The 18683-nt window shown below is 39.0% G+C and overlaps 1 protein-coding gene across 2 annotated transcripts in view; it reads right to left on the bottom strand.

Annotated features, from left to right (window-relative positions):
• The window catches only part of LOC109983321 (protein sel-1 homolog 3), a 48251-nt gene that overhangs the window by 4841 nt on the left and 24727 nt on the right, over positions 1 to 18683 (bottom strand). The window contains exons 2-19 of one of the 2 annotated variants that reach the window (XM_020632965.3): positions 18082 to 18159; positions 14779 to 15301; positions 14549 to 14675; positions 11161 to 11282; positions 10856 to 10971; positions 10535 to 10584; positions 10229 to 10352; positions 9982 to 10120; positions 9539 to 9673; positions 9232 to 9437; positions 7932 to 8111; positions 4786 to 4908; positions 4551 to 4691; positions 4377 to 4439; positions 4115 to 4291; positions 1904 to 2031; positions 1495 to 1578; positions 1302 to 1383 (exon numbers count right to left, since the gene is read on the bottom strand). In XM_020632965.3, the coding sequence (XP_020488621.1) occupies positions 1302 to 1383; positions 1495 to 1578; positions 1904 to 2031; positions 4115 to 4291; positions 4377 to 4439; positions 4551 to 4691; positions 4786 to 4908; positions 7932 to 8111; positions 9232 to 9437; positions 9539 to 9673; positions 9982 to 10120; positions 10229 to 10352; positions 10535 to 10584; positions 10856 to 10971; positions 11161 to 11282; positions 14549 to 14675; positions 14779 to 15301; positions 18082 to 18138 (2577 nt within the window). In that variant the 5' untranslated portion in view covers positions 18139 to 18159. Of the gene's footprint in view, positions 1 to 1301; positions 1384 to 1494; positions 1579 to 1903; positions 2032 to 4114; positions 4292 to 4376; positions 4440 to 4550; positions 4692 to 4785; positions 4909 to 7931; positions 8112 to 9231; positions 9438 to 9538; positions 9674 to 9981; positions 10121 to 10228; positions 10353 to 10534; positions 10585 to 10855; positions 10972 to 11160; positions 11283 to 14548; positions 14676 to 14778; positions 15302 to 18081; positions 18230 to 18683 lie in introns of those variants that run through there. The other variant, XM_065956154.1, reaches the window with a different exon arrangement.

Genomic DNA, 18683 nt, shown 5'->3' with positions numbered 1-18683 from the left:
GAGAGAAGAGGAGTGAGATGATGAAGGTTATGTTATCAACCACTAACAGTTTCCCTCCGGCCCCAGTTTTCTTCTTTTAGTTTGAAACTGGAATTACATGTTCATCAGCTTCCTTCTAAACTTCAATTATGGGTCATGAAATCCAGAAATGGGCTGAAATCAGGTTAGCACATTATATTACACATATCGGCCATTAGCTAGTTTCTTATTTGCATGCAAATTAGTGGCATATTGGTTCTTTGTAAGTCATTTTAAAGCAGCTTTATTCTGCACGACTTTCTCCTACAAACACCAGAAGTTTTCCCCTGATAATGTCTTATTTATGGCTCATTTATAGTTGGTGAGGAAGTAGTTGTGCATCAATAAACAGTGTTGGGATCACTGCTCTAAAGGTGTGATGAGCAAAGGTAAAAATGATTTTGCATTAAATGAAGGTTCAAAACATTGGAAATAGCTCTCAGAGAAATGTGGCAAATTAAGCAACTGCAACATAGTTATTTATGCCGGTTATATTCTAGTTTCTTTTTTATTAAATTGGTACAAACGCCATCCCAGGTCAAAGCTATAACTGCTATATGTGTTATACAGTAAGATACAGAAGCCAAGCGGACATACATCCTTACATTTTATTTGACTCCTGTGATAATGAGTGATTCCAGGTTCAGAGAGGCTGTTTGCTCTGTTTGTAAGCTGTGTGATGGAATTAAGACGTTTTCTTTTTAAGCTCCTTTGCAGATAAAAAGAGCCCCACACCCTTCTCTCAAAGTGTTTATAGGAACTTTATCATGACTTATAAAACACAAATACAAGTAATAGCTAATTCGCAACAAGATGTTGAATACAGGTAGATTGCATGTACCTTTTTTTTTTAACACACTGAGCATAATTGCACCCAAGTCAGTTTTCAAAACACAATGAAAACAACTTCCCTCCATTGTGAATATAAACCTTCAACATGTTTCATCCTGATTTCACAGAAAATGCATTCAATTAACAAGTTTCTAAAATGGCTTACATTTTCTTCACACGAGTTTAACTCATGACTAAAAATCTAAATCATTCATGCCTTATAAACAAATTCTTGCACACAGAATCTAAGAATTAAAAACTTGAGATAAAGCATAAAGCCTCTACGTGTGGGCATCAGCAGTTTGAAAAGTTCACTGTAACATCTGGATTGCATTTCTGAATAGGCAGGTACTTGTTCATTGTTACTGTTACAGTCAGAGTGGACATTTACTGTTATACTATAGAACCAGGTCAAAGCATACACACGAAGGGTTAAAACCAGCACACATTACCTCACACAGATGAGCGACGTTAATCTGAGCCAAACCCAGACCAGTCTCTGCCGCCAAAACATACTTCACAAAAGCCTCCTGCCTATTTGTGAGGAAATTAAAAAAGTGGAAAAAGAGAAGACAAATAGTTAAGGGGGAGAGAAAATGATTAAATGAGCATGATTGTAAAATAATTGATATTAATGTTTCCCACCGAGAGCCCTGCAGGTAGGCCTGGAGCGCCTCTCTGACTATTAATCCAAGGTGTCCATTCTGTTCACACACCTTTTTTAGCATCCTGCAAAGAGGGCAAAGGATGTGTGATGAATTATGGATCATCATTTTCTCCACATAAAAAGGAAAAAACATGATCTAAAAATAGTTCCTGATTTGTTTAGGTCATTCTGAAACTTTGCAGCATCTTTTGAAAGTTTAAGACACCAGAGGAAAAAACGGTGAGCGGTCTCTCCCTCTGTTTTCTCGACAAATATGCAGAGACTCTTATTTTTAGATATGCAAATACCAGGTCTGACCTTGAATTAGCCACTGTCATTGAAGAAGATGCCACTGAGCTGCAGGCTACAGTGCAACAGCCCATAACAAAGCTAATGAAAGCCTCTTACATCACAGCCTTCTCCACATCCTGAGACACTCCTTCCAGGTTTCCTGTCGAGAAGTACCACGCCGCCTCCACCACTGCTGAAACGTGGCCATACCGCGATGCTTTCAGGAACTGCTGGAAAGCAGCCGTCTGTGGATCAGTATGAAAAATATAGTCAGCTCTTGATCTTTTGTCTGGGTGAATACTCAAATCTGATTTGCTGCAGGGTGTCTATAATGTCCTTACATTTGACACTTTGTAAATAATTCTGAGTTGACATGCAGTCAGATGTTTTGTCTCCTCCATTTTACAGTAATCATGAGTGATCTCCAGTCTTTTTCCCATCCCCCATTTTTATCTTTATCGTTAGCTCAACATAACAATGCTGGGTTTCCCATTATAATGGATTATTTTACCTCAAGGTGACAAAGCTTGTGTTCCCATGGTAAAAAATATAATTTTCTTGGGATCTATAAAACAAAGCAACAGGCTGGTAACTGATAGGTCAGACCAAGACATGCCATGTTGCCATTGTCTACACTAACATGAGATAAGATAACATCTTATGCTTGTCCGCTTAGGGCTTCCGTACAGGTGAAAGTAAATAACCATAGGAACAGGGAAACAGTCAAAGCTTCTGTTTACATTTTAGAGCAGCAACAATGGAGAAGATGAAGAAGTTGACGACTGGGATTCAGCTGAAGAAAAGGAAACTGAAAATCATCATTGAAAAGGTTCAATCTAAAATCTGGTTGGCTTTTTGAGTGGCAAAAATATTAGACTATTAATGTTATATATACATTATACGTAAAGAACGGGTAAAGCATTAAATGCATTCAAAACTGCAATGCAGGGCGATTAGTGTCTCGGTGCTCTGGTGCTGTTTGCTCCCATTAATTAGTCATTCTGCAAACATTGAGGGCAAGATTTGGTCTCTCTATGCAAATTAACTTCAGTGCTAAAACACACAGCTAGAGTAAAAATACAACAGAAGAAGAAATGGTGGTAACTGGTAATTTATGAGAGGTCTCGCTCAGATTATCAGATTCTATTCCAACAATTATTCAATTATTTTTTTGAGTAATCTTAGAAATAAAATTGTCTGAAAACTAGATTTGCCAAATAAATGTGATAGCAGGAGTTTAGTCAGCAGGAGGAAACTTTGGAAACGGTCTTAAGTTGGGACAGGAATAAAAGTGATGCTAACACTAAACATGGCTTGAGCCTAGCTGTTATATCGTACACCATGTACAGAGCCTCTAGTCCTCAAAGCTGGTGGACTGGGTCATCCCAGGTGTCTGCTTCAATAAAGGCAGAAAGAGCCAAAAAATAATGTGTAAAAAAATTATCCTGATGTTGATTTAGAGAAAATGACGTTGCTGGCTAGCTCCCTGGTGTTGTTCTTAAACATATACTCAAATTATATTTACTTCATGTCAACAGTATGATTAGTTATTGACTTTGCTAGCCTACTGTTAGCTTTCTTACTCAAAGTTGGGCCGGAGCACGTCATGAGCAGAACAGAAATATCTCCCGATGCCAGGTCGTCACTTAAACCAGTTCTGACTGGAGCAGTGAACGAGGTTATCGTGGCAGTGGAGACGTATGAGATGGGATTTACTTTTCAAACTCTCAGGCATTTTGAGGAAACAAAGCACTTTTAAAAAAATAATAATTAAGTTTTGGTTGTGAAATGCTTGATAGCTTATATTAACAGTTGTGTCTTTTATGTCTGCCGTGGACAGTTGTGAAATTTATGTGTCCATGAATAATTGATGGAAAACTTTTTCTGCATTATTCCTTAAAATCATAATTAAAATACTCTATTCTAAAAACTCCATTGGATCTGCAGAGTCCCTCTGCACCTTTAGAAAAAAGCTAAAGACCCAGCTCTTTCATGAATACTTACTAACTTAATGATGATGGTCTCCATATTATTGATGATGATGATGGTAATGACGATGGTTTTTGTTTGATAACAATGACTTATAAGATGGTTTCTATACTGGTTAGAGCTCTCAAGAACTGCCCTCAATGTTGTGCTTTGCCTCTGGTCACTTCCTGTCAGCACCTGTGTGTCCAATCAGACTCAGAGCTGATCGTTTGCTCTTACTGACATTGTTCCCTTTTTTCTAGATCCTTGCTTGTGTTGTTCTTACTCTCTGATGTACATTGCTTTGGATAAAAGTGTCTGCTAAGTGAATTGTATTCTGACAAGATATGGGTCTCAGACCTCATTCTTCACTGGGTTGTCCGGGTTCTTCCGGTTGAGATGGTACAGTCCCAGGTTGAAGATGCCGTCTTCATTTCCATTTAGCGCTGCTTGTTCAAAGTATTTGACTGCATTTCTGTGGTCCTTCAGGAATCTCCCATAGTACCAGCCCAAACCATTCATGGCTCTATCTGAGCCCTAGAGCAGGGGAACAGACACAGCTGTAGTGAAGGCACAGATATCACAGTAAACACAGATTGATTTCCAGGAGGACGCTAGGTACCATCTCTGCAGCTTTCTGCATCAGTCGAAAACCTCGGCTGTCGTTCTTTTCCACTCCCTCGCCCTGAAGGAATCAACATCAATCAGTGAGTCGATATCTGTCCAAACACAGACACACACTATCCATTCAATGTTCAATGTGATCATGAAATAGTCTTTAATAATCTTAAAGAACCGTAATCAGCATCATGGCGTAGTCGAACATGGCTACAGGATCCTTCATCTGCATGGCGCTTGCCTTAAACCACTTGGCGGCGTGCTCCAGATCTTTTGTAGCTCCGTTGTAGCCTCTATAGAGCATCGCTGCCAGCTGTCTCTACAGATAACAGAGCTGTTAACTCTTCTCACCACAGACGACTTCTTTCAACCATGAAAGGAGAAAAAAAAAGGATTTAACTCAAATAACTTACCTGAGCTTCTGCGTCTCCACTCCCTGCTAGAAATTTCACATACTGAAAGACGTCAGTTTTCTTGTGGTTGTGTTGGTTCAAATCCTCTGGATTGTCAAGATAGATGTGTTCAATAATGTGTTGCTTTAGGGAAGAAAGACACAAATATATTCTAATATTAGCATTATAGCTAATACTAAACAATGCTGTTAATGATAGTACCACTCTCAAAGTTTAGTTTTAGTTTATTTGCCTATTTTTTGAAAGAAGAGTCAAACAGAAAAATAAAACACATGTGCAGGTGAGGTAGAAACCCACGAGGGCTTATCTCAGAACCTCACCTGAAGAGATTTAACAAAGTTAAAATAAAATACAATAAAAAAAAACAACAAAGTAAGAATATTTACTATCACAAATACAATTTACCCCATTGAAAATTACATACAAACATTAAAAACATAAAAAAGGGGTTTTCAGTTTGGTGAAACAGTGATCACTTGCAATGCTAACATCTTGTCGCCTGTGAGAAATTGTTAGCTTGTTAGCCGACTGCTAGTCACAGTGTTGCTGTACTTTCAGTTTTTTTTTTTACCTGATCTAAAAACCAATATGCCTCAATACTATCTCTCCAAACACTCTGAGCAGTCTGTTACCAGACAGACACAGAAACCCACATTCTTCACTAAGACCAGGCTAAACCGCCATAAACATTCCTGTGTGTCTATGTCCATTAAGGACCTGTGTCCATCTGGCATTTTATTCAAGCAGAAAAGCACTGGCTGTGCGCTAGGATGAAGTGCTTGTGCGCTGAGAATTAAAGGGCAGCACGTGTGTCTTTTCTCAATGACAAAAGTATTGACTGAGTTGCTTTTAATTTATGTTTTATATTTGAGAATGTTCTTTTCCTATAGCCATGAACATCAAATAGAAGTTGCTCCCACTCCATACTTTGTTTGTAATAATATTCATGCTGGCCCCCCACTATCCGGGTTACTATCTAACACAGAGCAGGGAGGATGTGGGTACATGACACAGTCTGTAGGAGACAAAGATACGGGCAATATCATATATTTTGACGTCATCTGCACCATCTGAAAAGCTGAAAGATTTTCAACTTGAATCCTTAGGAGCAGCTGTACGAAAAAGGACAAAGAGGCTTCAAGGCCGGAAGGCCATCAGCAGCAGCAAACGCTCTCTCCTCATAGGGAACAATAGAAGGAAGATGCTGGCACCCAGAAATCAAAAACCAGGTGGACATATATGCCCTGAGACTCTTAGTCCACAATGCCACAAGGGGTTGTCGACAAAGTAAGAATATCAATACTTTCTTTTGTCAAAGGGTTTTTATGCATTGCCCTTTGTGAAACATTGCCATATTGAATTGCTGCTGCTATGGGATGTATTGTTAAGGGGCTTTGTATCATCTCTGTTAATGTATCATTGTCATTCTCTTTTTTGTTTGACTGCAGAAGAGAGTTCTAGACACATTTCTCAACAGGGACCTGAGAGGACCACAGCCTCTGACTTCATTTCAAACACTCTTTATTGTTTCAGAAAACATATGGGAAAAAATGTAGTTACCACCAACCTTGCTGCAAAAGCCCCGGAAGACACCATATACACCCTTTCAAAAATGTCCATTTGAAAGCAGAAATAAACATGTTAACAGCCAGCGGTTAAAAAAAGTTAGTATAGTCGTAGTAGTAGTAGTATAGTTCATGACTTTTTGGGCGCATTGTATGTACCTGCACAGAGATCCATTAATTACTCATTATTAATACATCAATTCCTCAACAAAAACGTGTCATTATAAAACAAAATTACATTCAATTCTTATTTCTTTAAATTTTAAGTCTGGTAACCCATCCCGGATCATCAGCTCTGCTGGGTGCAGTTTGTTAACTGTGCTGTCCTCATGTGACTCATCAGATTGTGTCTCAAATATTGTTCAACTGATCTCCACCCACTTTCAAACCATTCTGATGAGCTGAGAGAAAACAGCTGGATTTAAATAAATAAAACTGTTCTAATTTTGGCAGAACATTTTGTGGTCCTGTAGCACCTTATCGCTTATGATAAGGAGCTGGGAAATAGGTTTCCAGGATGTTTAATTAAGATTGTATCCAGACAGATTATTGTACAGACATTTACTCAGAATGGGTTTCCGCAGGTTGCTCGAAATGCACCAGCTACAGTCACCACAACAGTTTTCTCTGTGCATTGGCTGCTTATTCAAGCGGCAGCAGACATTAGAGTCTTTTTCATTTGATGCAGTTTATTCAAATGTTCCAAGAATAAACATGAAGTCTGAAGTAGAGTTTTCTTTTAATATTTGGAGTGCTCCTCTTCTATTCATCAAGGCTGCTGACTCATTCACATTTCAAATTAACATTTCCTCTTTGCTGGACCATCAAACGTACTATTAATCATGTTTTAGAGGCTGTCATGTGCTTGTACAGACTCTTTGCGAATGTCTAATGTACAACTGTGAATGAATGATGGATTTATTTTTAGGTCTGTTTGTACTGTACATAGAAACATTTTGAACAGCTTCTTTACTTTGTGTGTTTTAAGAAAATTGTTACCATACTTTTTTCTTTATCTTCAATCTCAAGCAGGACAAGCTTGACTGTTAGGAAAACTCAAGTATCAGCTCCACTAAGACTCACATGTACAATTAGTATGAATGGTAAATGGACTTGAGTTTATATAACGCTTTTCTAGTCATCTGACTACTCAGTGCTTTCACACTGCAGGTCACACCTACACATTCACACACTGATGGTAGAGGTTGCTATGTAGTGAGACAATCAGAAGTAACTAATTGAATAGTTTGTTATTCTTTGTGTATAACATATTGTTGTTTGCTTTTAATTTTTTTTTTTTACATACTACTGTGTATGTAGGTAAATGTGTGTAGCACGACAAGACACTTTTTCCTCAGAGGACTTTTAAGTTCATCTATCGTATCCTTTCTCATCATATTTTATTGTTTCTTGATCATAAACATGACATTTTGTGCTTTGTCTGCCTACAATTTCAATCAACATATCCAATAAGAGTCCCAGTCTTACCATTGTGGACCAAAGACACATTTTGCCAGACCAAGAATCTTGTATGGCTGAAGGTTATGATACATTTCTACCAGTGATTTGAGATTTACATACCTTGTTTTCATGAATGCTGTTGATGTCAATGCTGCTCTGTAGCCCTGTGTTAGCATAGTAGCTGTAAGCAAAGTCCAAGTCTTTAGGGAATCCATCAAGTCCTTGTGAGTGTTTATACCCAGCATGCATCAGGGCCAAACGGTGATCAGCAGCCGCACCAATCAAACTATAGACATGACCCTGAAACAAACATACATTGTTTTTATCAATCATCACTTACCAGTTGGGCTATATGTTAAAGAAGTTCATGTGGTGACAATAACCTGCATGGCTCGAATAATGTGCACGATAGTTGTATTTCTTTTACCATATTTATGTCCCTTGAGATTTGATCCCAAATTGTAATATTTTACTGAAACTAACCGAGCTGTTCTGGTGATTTCACCAAACCAAAGTAATATATATATTATTATTATTTTTTTTTTTGTAATTGTATACATTAATCTAGAATTAAGCACAAAGACTGATTGGTTATGTGTCAGGTAAAGATAATATGTTTGGCTAAAAAAAGTGACTTTTCATGAACCCCAGTCCTCTTAATATTACAGCACCAGTATCAGGAGTAACTGTAACTCCATTACTATTTGCTGTAACTAGTAGTACATATAGTTATTTTTTTAATACACTTAAGCGATTACAACTACAGAAATTTAAAAGCACTTGTTTCTGTAACTTAAATAGCCGACAAGTAGGCTACATAAAAGTAAGGTTTATTGAGATTGATTGGGCAGGTGAGGTAAAGCTAACGTCAGCACAGTGGCATCCTGGGAGAAAGTGTCCCACTAAAGACATGCATGCTAAAGATATTTTAGTAATGAGCTTTCATTCTTGGATATATACCGACATTATTTTTACCTGATCAACTTAAAGATTGGGTGGTAAGTTGTAGTCTATGTGCAGGAAGGAAGCCTTGTAGTAAACCAGTCGACAGAGAGCCCTAAACTGCAAACACTGAAGAGCCAGGTGTAGCTCAAGTTAGCTCTGTAGAGCAAGGAGGAACCACTCCATCTGAACACACAAGGCTTGGTTTAAAATCACTACGTGATCTACGTATAAGCCGGCACTAAACAGCCTCGTATCATCGTATGTTGTTGAGGATATCAACTGTTGAATCTGTTGCCCGCCCGAGAACTGAAGATCGTTACTAATTACTAATTTACGGTAACTTTCCCATCACTCTGCAGAACCAAAGAACAAATACTGTAAATAATTAAGAAGCAACTCGTAAAAATCTAAAAATAGTTTTGCAATTCTAGGGTCCATTCGGCATCAATCATTAAGGAGGAAGCGTTGAATCTACCTTTTGTAGATCCACTGAGTTTCCCAGACCGGAGAGGTAGATGGAGGCCAACAGGAGAGATGCTTTGTGATTCCCAAAGCAGGAAGACTCTCGCAGTAAAGACGTTGAATTAAAAGTTATTTTATTATGGTCCTGATTGATCATGAACACTGTATTTACTGCATGCTCAAACATAGCACTCCCAAGGTGCTCCATGCCCAAAGCTCCTACAGACAATGACACAGAAAGTTGATTAAAATTGTAATTAATGATGTGAGTTGTGCACGAGTCAACTTATGTGATTAAGCCCTGGATTTATCTACCCCACCTGTTCTGATTTCCTCCTGTTTTGACAGCAAGAAATGAAAGAGTTGGCCGTATTTAAGTTGATTTTCAAAATTCCATGTTTGATTGCAGATTTTATTTCCAGTCTGACCCCATGATCTGATGAAGGGAGTGGTGTCTGAAATAAAACACACCAAGTCAACAGAAAAGTTCACATACAAGTAAGGTTCTGCAGTTCTTGTATTGACAACACACGGACACGTATAAGAAATGGACAGAGTCTCTTGTTTAGAAGTGTTTTAAACCTGCATTTTGGCAGGATCTTCAAAAAGGATCCACAACTAAAAGATGACATCAGGGTGGCCATGTTACTTCTTAGGAACAGTCTTTGATTGACACCCTGTATGCCTATACTAAATCTATGAAAGGGTGAGTCCTGTAGAATACTTTCGTAAAGGGCTAAAATAAATACAAAACATGTTTCACCTTTGCTAATCTGTGACATAGGGTGACTCTGGGTTACTTCGTGAAGGAAAGCTTTTGTAAATGTTTTCATTTCCAGACACTCCTGATGAGCCGCATCCAGCTCCAGTTCAGTTGACTTGGGTTGAAGTTGATTTTTCACCTGTGGCATAGATTCAATTGTATTTTTAATAAACTATACCCATAATAGGGATTAAATACAAAGCAATAACATTTGACTCATGACTAGAAACAGGCATATTTCTTTTACCTGTTCAGTTCCAAAACGATAATATTTGGCAGGCCCGAAATAGCCGTGGATGCCCGGCAAGAACCTGCTTCCTCCCATCGCAAAGTATCCATCAGTGTCATCAAGTCGGACATTCTGATTAAAACTATAAGATATAAAAAAACACTTTAACCAGTCTCTTGATCATAGTGATAATGATGCTTGTGTCAGTCATCTCTGTTTTTAGACTTGTGCTTTGGAAAGGCAACAGTAACGTGTTGCTTTTGAATAAGTAAAAAGAGGACATTTTGCAAAAAGTGTCTTTAAAAAAAACATGACATGTCTTACTCATATGTAATTCTGAGCATTATATCATCCCACGATGCATCCAGCAGTGCCTGAAAGTCGGAAACAATAAAAGGCATGAGCTCATGACACACTGAAAAATAAAACCCTCTCAGCTGTGGACCTCTTCAAATTTTGGAGAAACACAGCAATCCCCCTGCAGTTTCCCAGCTGGAAACCAACCATTGCCTCTTTCACAGGAAATCAAACACTGCAAAGCAAGGACACTGAACCAATCAGGATGTAGCCAGGAGCTGTTTTTTGTTTTTAATGCCCGTGTTTCCTTATCCCACCTCCCAGAATCACATGTTGAGGTTTTTATACCTTGGAGTCCTGTATGTAACAGTCTAATCTAATCCACTTCCACAGCGGCAACATTAAACCAGCCCGGAAAGCAGCATCTTCTCCAGTTGTCACACGGACCTGAGTTATGACGTCCCCTACACAGGAGATATGACAGTCATATATTTCACCACAGAGAGATCCACAGCTCTTTATTAATACATTATAACACAGTCTGCTCCACGGCCTCGCAAAACACACACCATCACTCACAACCGTCTCATGATACCTCTGTCTAATCCCCTTCAGCTGATATTTAGGTGTACCCACAAGCTGCTGTGACTCACCTGCGTCTGTAAGCTGCAACACAACCGACTCGTATACATTCTTTCTGTCAATGTGATGGATGATCCCGCAGAGTTTCCTGTGACACCATTTCAGCAGGTAGATCCACACGGATAAGGTGACTCTAAAAATCCAAAAACAGACATGATTCAACAAATCCTTTTCATCAGCTGTTGAAGCGTGAGGTAATATTTTAAAACGCAGCACTTATCTGCTGAAAAATGACTGACCTCTCTGTTTTTTCATTGACCGTAAATAAAAAGCTCACATGCTCCGCTGAAGAGGCTTCATGAAGCTTGTTGAGTCGTTTGTAAAGACGGGGAAGTGAAAGTGCAGCTGGCAGCGCCGAGGGGAAACAATCAGTGACCTGTGACCCGATCAATCCGCTCATATCAACACAAACCACCTGAGTTATAAACTGTAGATGGTCCTTTTAACCGGAGAAACAGACAAACTTAGAAACTGAAAGATGACACTCCTCACACGCTCAGATCTTTTGGTCACGTTTGGTAAATCTCTTTTATTAGACCTTAATAAATCTTCAACACTGACAAAAATTAAGCTCCCAAAACAAGGGGGAGAAGCCGTAAAATGTTGAAAATGTTACGATCATCGTTAATGTTCGTGAACGGTTGGATGCGCGACTCACTTTAAATGTTGCGGCCGCAAGGAATTGTGGGGCGGCATATCTCATCTCCTTTCGTAAAGGATGGTCCAGTGTATCCTATGCTAAAGGAGGTTATAAAGGAAGCATTGACCCACCTTTCCTTAACTTTTAGAGAATTCGAACGGCTCTTATCATGGCCGCCACTTAAATGCTTCCAGGGTTAAGGTAAAGTGGATAGTGAAAGGAGATAGGAGGGACAATTCGAATGCACCCTCTGTTTTCAATGGATCTTTCTTGTGTAAATGTGGCCTAAATCTTCAGATCTGTTGGATGATGCTACAACCATCTTGAAATAAAGCTACATACTCTCAGGAGGAAAAACTGTCATGCTGGATTTTAGTAACCTTGACCAGAAGTACTTATGCTAGGGATGAGATTTGCTTAGAAATGTATCTAAAGTATTATCATTATTTGATTCATTATATGATTTGTTGAGTGTATTTCTTCGGTTACAGGTTATGTCTTGATAATTAAGAGAAAATAAACTTGACACATGTGAGAGGCTTAAAGGATTTAAAACTTCCCAGTAAGAAGACATATTTTATCAGTAAGCATATGTTAACTTGATTTCATGTTTTGCAGTGACACAGTTTGCAAACCATTAACAATTTGCTGCCAGGACATGAACACAGTTCAACAGATGGTCACATCTAACTCCAAATTTAAATCTCTCTGCAGACTTCCAGCTTTTTTCTGAAGTCATTTTAAATTCTGGCGCTGCCTTACAGAGGCCTGCATGGTCGGTTTTAGTTTTAATTTCATGGACCTCCAACACCACAACGGGGGATCTTCACATCCAAAACTTCCAGGCTGTTCCAAGTGAAACTGAGATGCACCATAAACGACAGGAGATCAATTCTTTTCACTTTGAAGCTGCTGAATAAAAGTCTCACAATCAGGCAGCCAAGAAACCTGCAGTTCCTCAAATGGCCACATGAGGCTGGCTCTAAAAGAGAGTCTTTCCTCATAGAGGCCCATGTTAAAAAAATAACTACTTTACTGACAATGTTTCATAAAACAACAGTTAAATTGATATTAAGTTTTTTATTTATGGACCAGGAGCTCAACAATGCAGTTTGGTCGTTAAACGTTATCTTTAAATAATATGACTGACTCTGTTTTTTATTGTTCTAAATCTTAACTCAATTATTGAACTAAATCGAGTAGTATTTTGTTGATTTGTTAACACTAACAAGCAGCTGTTTTTCCTTCACATTGATTTATTTTTGGTGGTTTGTACACGTTTGTAGCATGTTCATGTAATCTTACAGCTGACACCACTTCTTTATTAAACTGAGTTAATACTACATTTAATAAATGTATTATTATTATTATTATTATTATTATCATTAATCATTATCAGACTCCATCGACTGATGGCTAAAGCTGGAGGTTCCAGGCACAAACACTACCAATGTGCTGCTCACACCTGGAACAACTTTACAAAACACGCTCAAAGCAACCGTTACCACGGTACAGTAAGTCAATTTGACTGTGCTCTTTAGAGTAACTATAGTTTTGTCTTATCTGCTGGCTCACTTTCCTGTCACCAATCAATCAAAAAGAAAAAAAAAAGAAAGATTGAATCAATTTGTTTTGATTGTTCTCTCGACATCATTGAAAAAGAGACCTTAAGGACTTCTTGAGATTTAACAAATGGTTGAATGAATGAATGCGAGTCAGGACTGAAGTTGTTTTTTTCCCACAGAGATTAATCATGGTCTGTTTTACAAGAACAGTGATCATGAGAGTTATTTTGAATTCCTCAGTTTGAATCGTCGTTCAGCCAGCCTCCCTGAAGATTCAAACTAAGATATAAACGATGCATCACCTCTGTGCCCTGCCTGTCAGCACCTGTATCCCATCAGACTTAAAGCTGTTTCTTTGCACCAACTGATGTTTTCTCCTCCTCTCTGGATCCTTGCTTGTGTTGTACTTGCACTCAGATGTACGTCCTTTGGACAAAAGCGTCTGCTAATTTGAAGAGGAATCATTTCAGCGTGAGCTGCATGTTTACTGTTTCACAAACTCTCTTGGCTTTTTTAGGTCTCAAAACACAAGTCAGTTTAGCTTCCACAACTGAATCTCATTCTCATTTTTTTTTTATTGCAGCTAATTAATAAGCCTTGGTTGTCATTGTATTACCTTTTATCTCATCAGTACTAACCCTTGGCTTCTGTATTTTCCAAACAAACACATTTATTTTTTACTAAAAACAGAGCATGATGTTGAACTTAAGGCCTTAAAACAGCTGTCCTTTAACCACTGGGTGATGTCACTGAGGCTCAATCTACTCCATGTACTCTGTATGCTCCCAATAGTCATGGAGACATACTGTGTGCATCATGTCGGAAAAATAAAACACTGATTTAAGACGAGCATCTAGGTAGGAGGTGGCATTTTGTCTTTTTAGATTGTGCCCTACCTGTCCCCATTGTACATTACATTCACTGTTTTATCTTTTTTTATTCTTTTGATTCTATATTGGATTTCTTTTATTCCTCTGTCAGTGAAAGGTGATACATAAATAATCTTTGCTTTCTTACATCTGAGGCAATATGTAGCGGATGACAGAATTTATTGTCCAATAATCTTGTTCTTGTCAAGTGTTCGACACAACCTTTGGATGCTCGCTGCAGATTCCTGCTGTGCAATTTAACTTCACACAGAACGAGCGGCAGCTAAAATAAGAAGAGAGAGAATCAAGTGTGTGAAGTCCAAACCTGGGCTTTGTCACAGCATGACGCCGGGCTCTCTCCAGGGATCGGTCCCTGAAAGGCTGCAGCCTGCGGATCACTCCGAGGTATTCACCGGTGCTCGCCAAAGGGAATGTCAGCATATCAATTACATCTGTGTAGACATGAAAACAGCAAATGATTACATACAGCTCATAATAATATCAATATATATCATGATAAAGATTGGATGTTAAAATCACAATGATTGTTCTGACCTGACTCATGTGGACACTGAGTTCTGTTTCTGCTCATCCGCCACATGAGGTGAGCAGACCATGAAGCACACGCAGTGGGACGTTTATTTGGATATATCTGCAGCACTTTATAAACCTTCAACCTGGAGGAGCCCTCGTGCGTCCTGGGTTCACTGCTTTCATCAAGATGTTCCAACAAAGCACGGACAGACGCTTTCTGTGCGTCCAAAACTCTCCTGTTGAAAAAGTCTTGTTGATATAAAATGGACGGAGGCAATCTGAGCAGCACCCGGTGGATCCTGGAGACTCCGGGCGCGCCGCCGATCCATCTCCTCCTGAAAACGACAAAATCTGTCTTCTTTAATGTGGAAACCACCACCTCCACAGCGAGCCGACACGGCCTGGAGCACCGATAGTGCACACGGACCGCTGAGCCATCCACCACTCTGTCAGGCGCTGAGTGAAACTCTATGAAATTGTCAGGCCGGCTCTCAGCAGGCCGGGCTGAGGAGGTCGAAATGGTTTTGGACACGCACACGAGTGCCTGGGTGAAAGAAAAGAGGAGGGAAATAAATACAGACAGAGAAAATAAAGAGAAAAACAGGCAATCTTTTTTGCCCAATCGAATTGCAAGAGGACATTTTCACGTCCGTATTAACTGATGTTTTTGGGGCTTGGGGCAAAAAAAAAACAAGCTGTGAACGTGGCACATCATCACCCACAGCCTTGATCCATCGCTTTCCAGTGTGTTCCTGTAGTTTCTCATCCACTCAGGAAAGTATCTGTTGGATTCTTCTTAAAGGCTTTATATGTGATTTTTTGATCCAGCAGATGTCGCCCTTGAGCACAAGCATGAAACCAAAACAAGTTGCGCTGCATTGTTGTGTTAGCATGCTAATGCTAGCGATCTTTATTATGCTGGTATCTTCACACTGCATGTAAATTTACCTGAAATGAGCGTGATCTAGAAACACAGTTAAGCAGTGAGTACAGTATGTTATTCTTCTTTTCTCTAGTCCCTCAATTAAACAACTTTTAGACGTGAGGGGAGGAGTCAGCCGGCCGTCCGGGCGATGTAAACAAACTTAAGATAGGACTCAGAAAGCATCACAGACAGTGGGACTCGGGTGTTACACCCATTGTAGACAGTCATGACTCAGAGTTATTTTCAGAGGATATACTTGATTTCTATTATATTTAAGTGTGAAAAATCACATATAAAGCCTTTAAAAAAAGGTGGAGATGTAAACAGATACTAATCTGCCAAACGAATGAGGCAGAAGACATGATTAAATGACATTGCTGATTGCAAAATTTCAAAATATAGATATTTTTTAAACCATGCAGACAGTTCATTTGTGGTTCATTACCAGTCCACATACAGGTATATCTGTAGAGGACTACGTGTTTTATGTATATGCTGATAAGAAAAGAGAGCAGAGAGAACTGTTATAGTTCACAGTCTGCAGCACATGCAGCATCACAGCTGAACAGACGGTAACCTTTATTTGTAGTCAGTTCCAGTCTGTTTGTAGAACGTGTTGTATCGTTCTCTAGTGTTTCTGCAGGCACTGGTTGTATAATCGGAGAACAGTCTGTGTGGAGAGCAAGTGTGTATATTTAGGATGGACTGAGCAAAAGCTTGTAGTGAAGCCATATTATTTAGATATTATACAGCATAATGTGCTGACTGGCTGCAGTGCAGGTCATAAACTTTTGCTTTCTCAATGACAACAGATGGGACATGCATGGGTCAAATATTTTTTTAAAAGCACTGAATACATTTTCTCAAATATTGTGTCATCAGGAGTTAGTCACATTTCTCCCGAGAAGTATCTTTTTTGTTCATTATTTGATGCTATAAAACGGTATAAAATGCCATGACTGGCAGTTCTGTTGTGGAAGGTACAGTGAGTTACTGCTTCAGACCCAAAAAAGAATTTGTTCTGCTGTGGACTGAACCCACCTGAGGGACTTGTGCCGTGTTCTTATCAGTAAGTTAAGTTTTCCATAGCGGAGGCGTGACGTCAATACCGCGGCTCTTCCAGCTGATCCCTACAGCGCACTCATGGTTGTTAATTTTCAATATGTCAGCACCTGTTCTAGGCTGAGGTATGCTGTCCCCTAGTACATCTATATGCTTCAAACATCAAACATGATCAACCATCACAGCTGGAGCTGCTTTTATTCACTCTAGATCCTTATTGACCTCAAAGTCTGTCAGGCTCGAATACAACCTCAGATCAAGTTTCATACCTTTGTCTTACATAACAAAAGAAACCTCTTAAAGAATGTTGTACTGAACCCACAGCATGAAGTCATCCCCAGCCTAATGAACAGAGGTAACGCACAATAACATGCGCGGCTAACATTTTTTGCAAGTCCACTAAAAAATTCCCGACATGCAGGCTAGTGTTGGACATTGTGGGTCTGGTGTTGTTAGTACTAAGACAATAGAATTTACTGTATAATGGTATGAAAGGATTCTAACGATGGAGACAAACTAGTTGGTTCAGAAAAAAGTACCCTTTACTGATGTTTTTTTAAATTAACTTTTACGACGGACTGCATGCAGTGGATGGATGTCTTAAAAGGGCTGATCATCAAGTTTTACACATTCAGCAGTCTGACATGGACAAAAACATGATTCAAAGGTAAAGGGTTTTTTGTGTCAGGCCCATAGACTGTTAATAGGCCCAATGTTTAAAAAAAAAAAACTTTACACACAGCTTGGCACATTTACTCACTGTAAAAAACAACAACAGATAATTAACACTTGAAACTGGAAGATCCTTGAATTTAGCTCCGACATAAACACATAAAAGTTGAATTTTAAGCTGACATACATCACATATTTTGTTTTACTCAGTTTTTCAATGTTTGAGTACATTTTGGTAGGTTTCTCAAGATCTCCACTTATATATCACCGTCTCTCTGAATAACATCGCTGGGTTTCCTTTGATAACTAGTTTATTTCTCTCAAGGTCTAAAAAAAAAAAAAAATGACTAAATTAACCTATGGATGATTGACACCCATCGATAGTGAACTAAGGAGATGAATAAGTCAAGATCTCGAGTCAACAACTGAAATTTATTCATAATCACAGAAAAATGGAGTTAAATCAAATGTTTACATGCATGTTCTCATAAGGCTTCAGTAATTTTTTACTAATGTTAAATACATTAACGTGATTAAAAATGTGGTGATATAACCGTCTCCTGGGGAAGATGTCTGTCATGCTAAAGCTAGTTCTTTAACACTGTCTGCTGAGCACACACTGAACAATGGGCTCACCTTCAAGAAATCAAACAGAAGATTCTTACCAATATCACAGCAGCAGAGAAGACGCATCTCAAACTGACGGAGCTGAACACTTTCATTTTGAAGTTTTCTTCCTAAAGCTGAGTAAAAAAGGGTCACAGTAACATGTTATCCTTCATTGTGAATTCATTCAGCATGAAGTCAGTAATGTGTCAAATGTTGACATGTGGCAGTACACTTCCTAAACAAGGGCAGGGTTACCTGTTTGACTGGTGTTGCAAGTGTGGTTATTTACATAAGCTGTGTTTAAAAGGGCAACATGCAGTACAACAAAAAAACCCCACTTGATTGCCCCTGTTAATGCGTGAAGTTTAAACATTTGATTCTTTTTTACTTTCAGGGAACTTAAATGTGAGCCTTGCATCAAAAGCTCAGACTCTAAATTAATTTGATGCTGTCATGTCAGGGCCTTAGCATCGATCAGTGTTCTCATCGGCGTACTCCCACACAAGACTTTGAAGACATATGATCTTAAAAAACAAAACTGATACTGAAGCCGAAGCTAATAACCCCGACAAGCTGCTGACTATTTATGCTTCAGAGTCAAGGGCATCAGTTACTGTTGCTGATATGTTGGATGGACGCCATCTTGCTGTGTATATAA

Source organism: Labrus bergylta, chromosome 6 (assembly GCF_963930695.1).
Source record: "Labrus bergylta chromosome 6, fLabBer1.1, whole genome shotgun sequence".
NCBI lineage: Eukaryota > Metazoa > Chordata > Actinopteri > Labriformes > Labridae > Labrus > Labrus bergylta.
The sequence above is the reverse complement of the archived record's forward strand: the minus strand, read 5'-3'. Positions and strand labels throughout refer to the sequence as shown.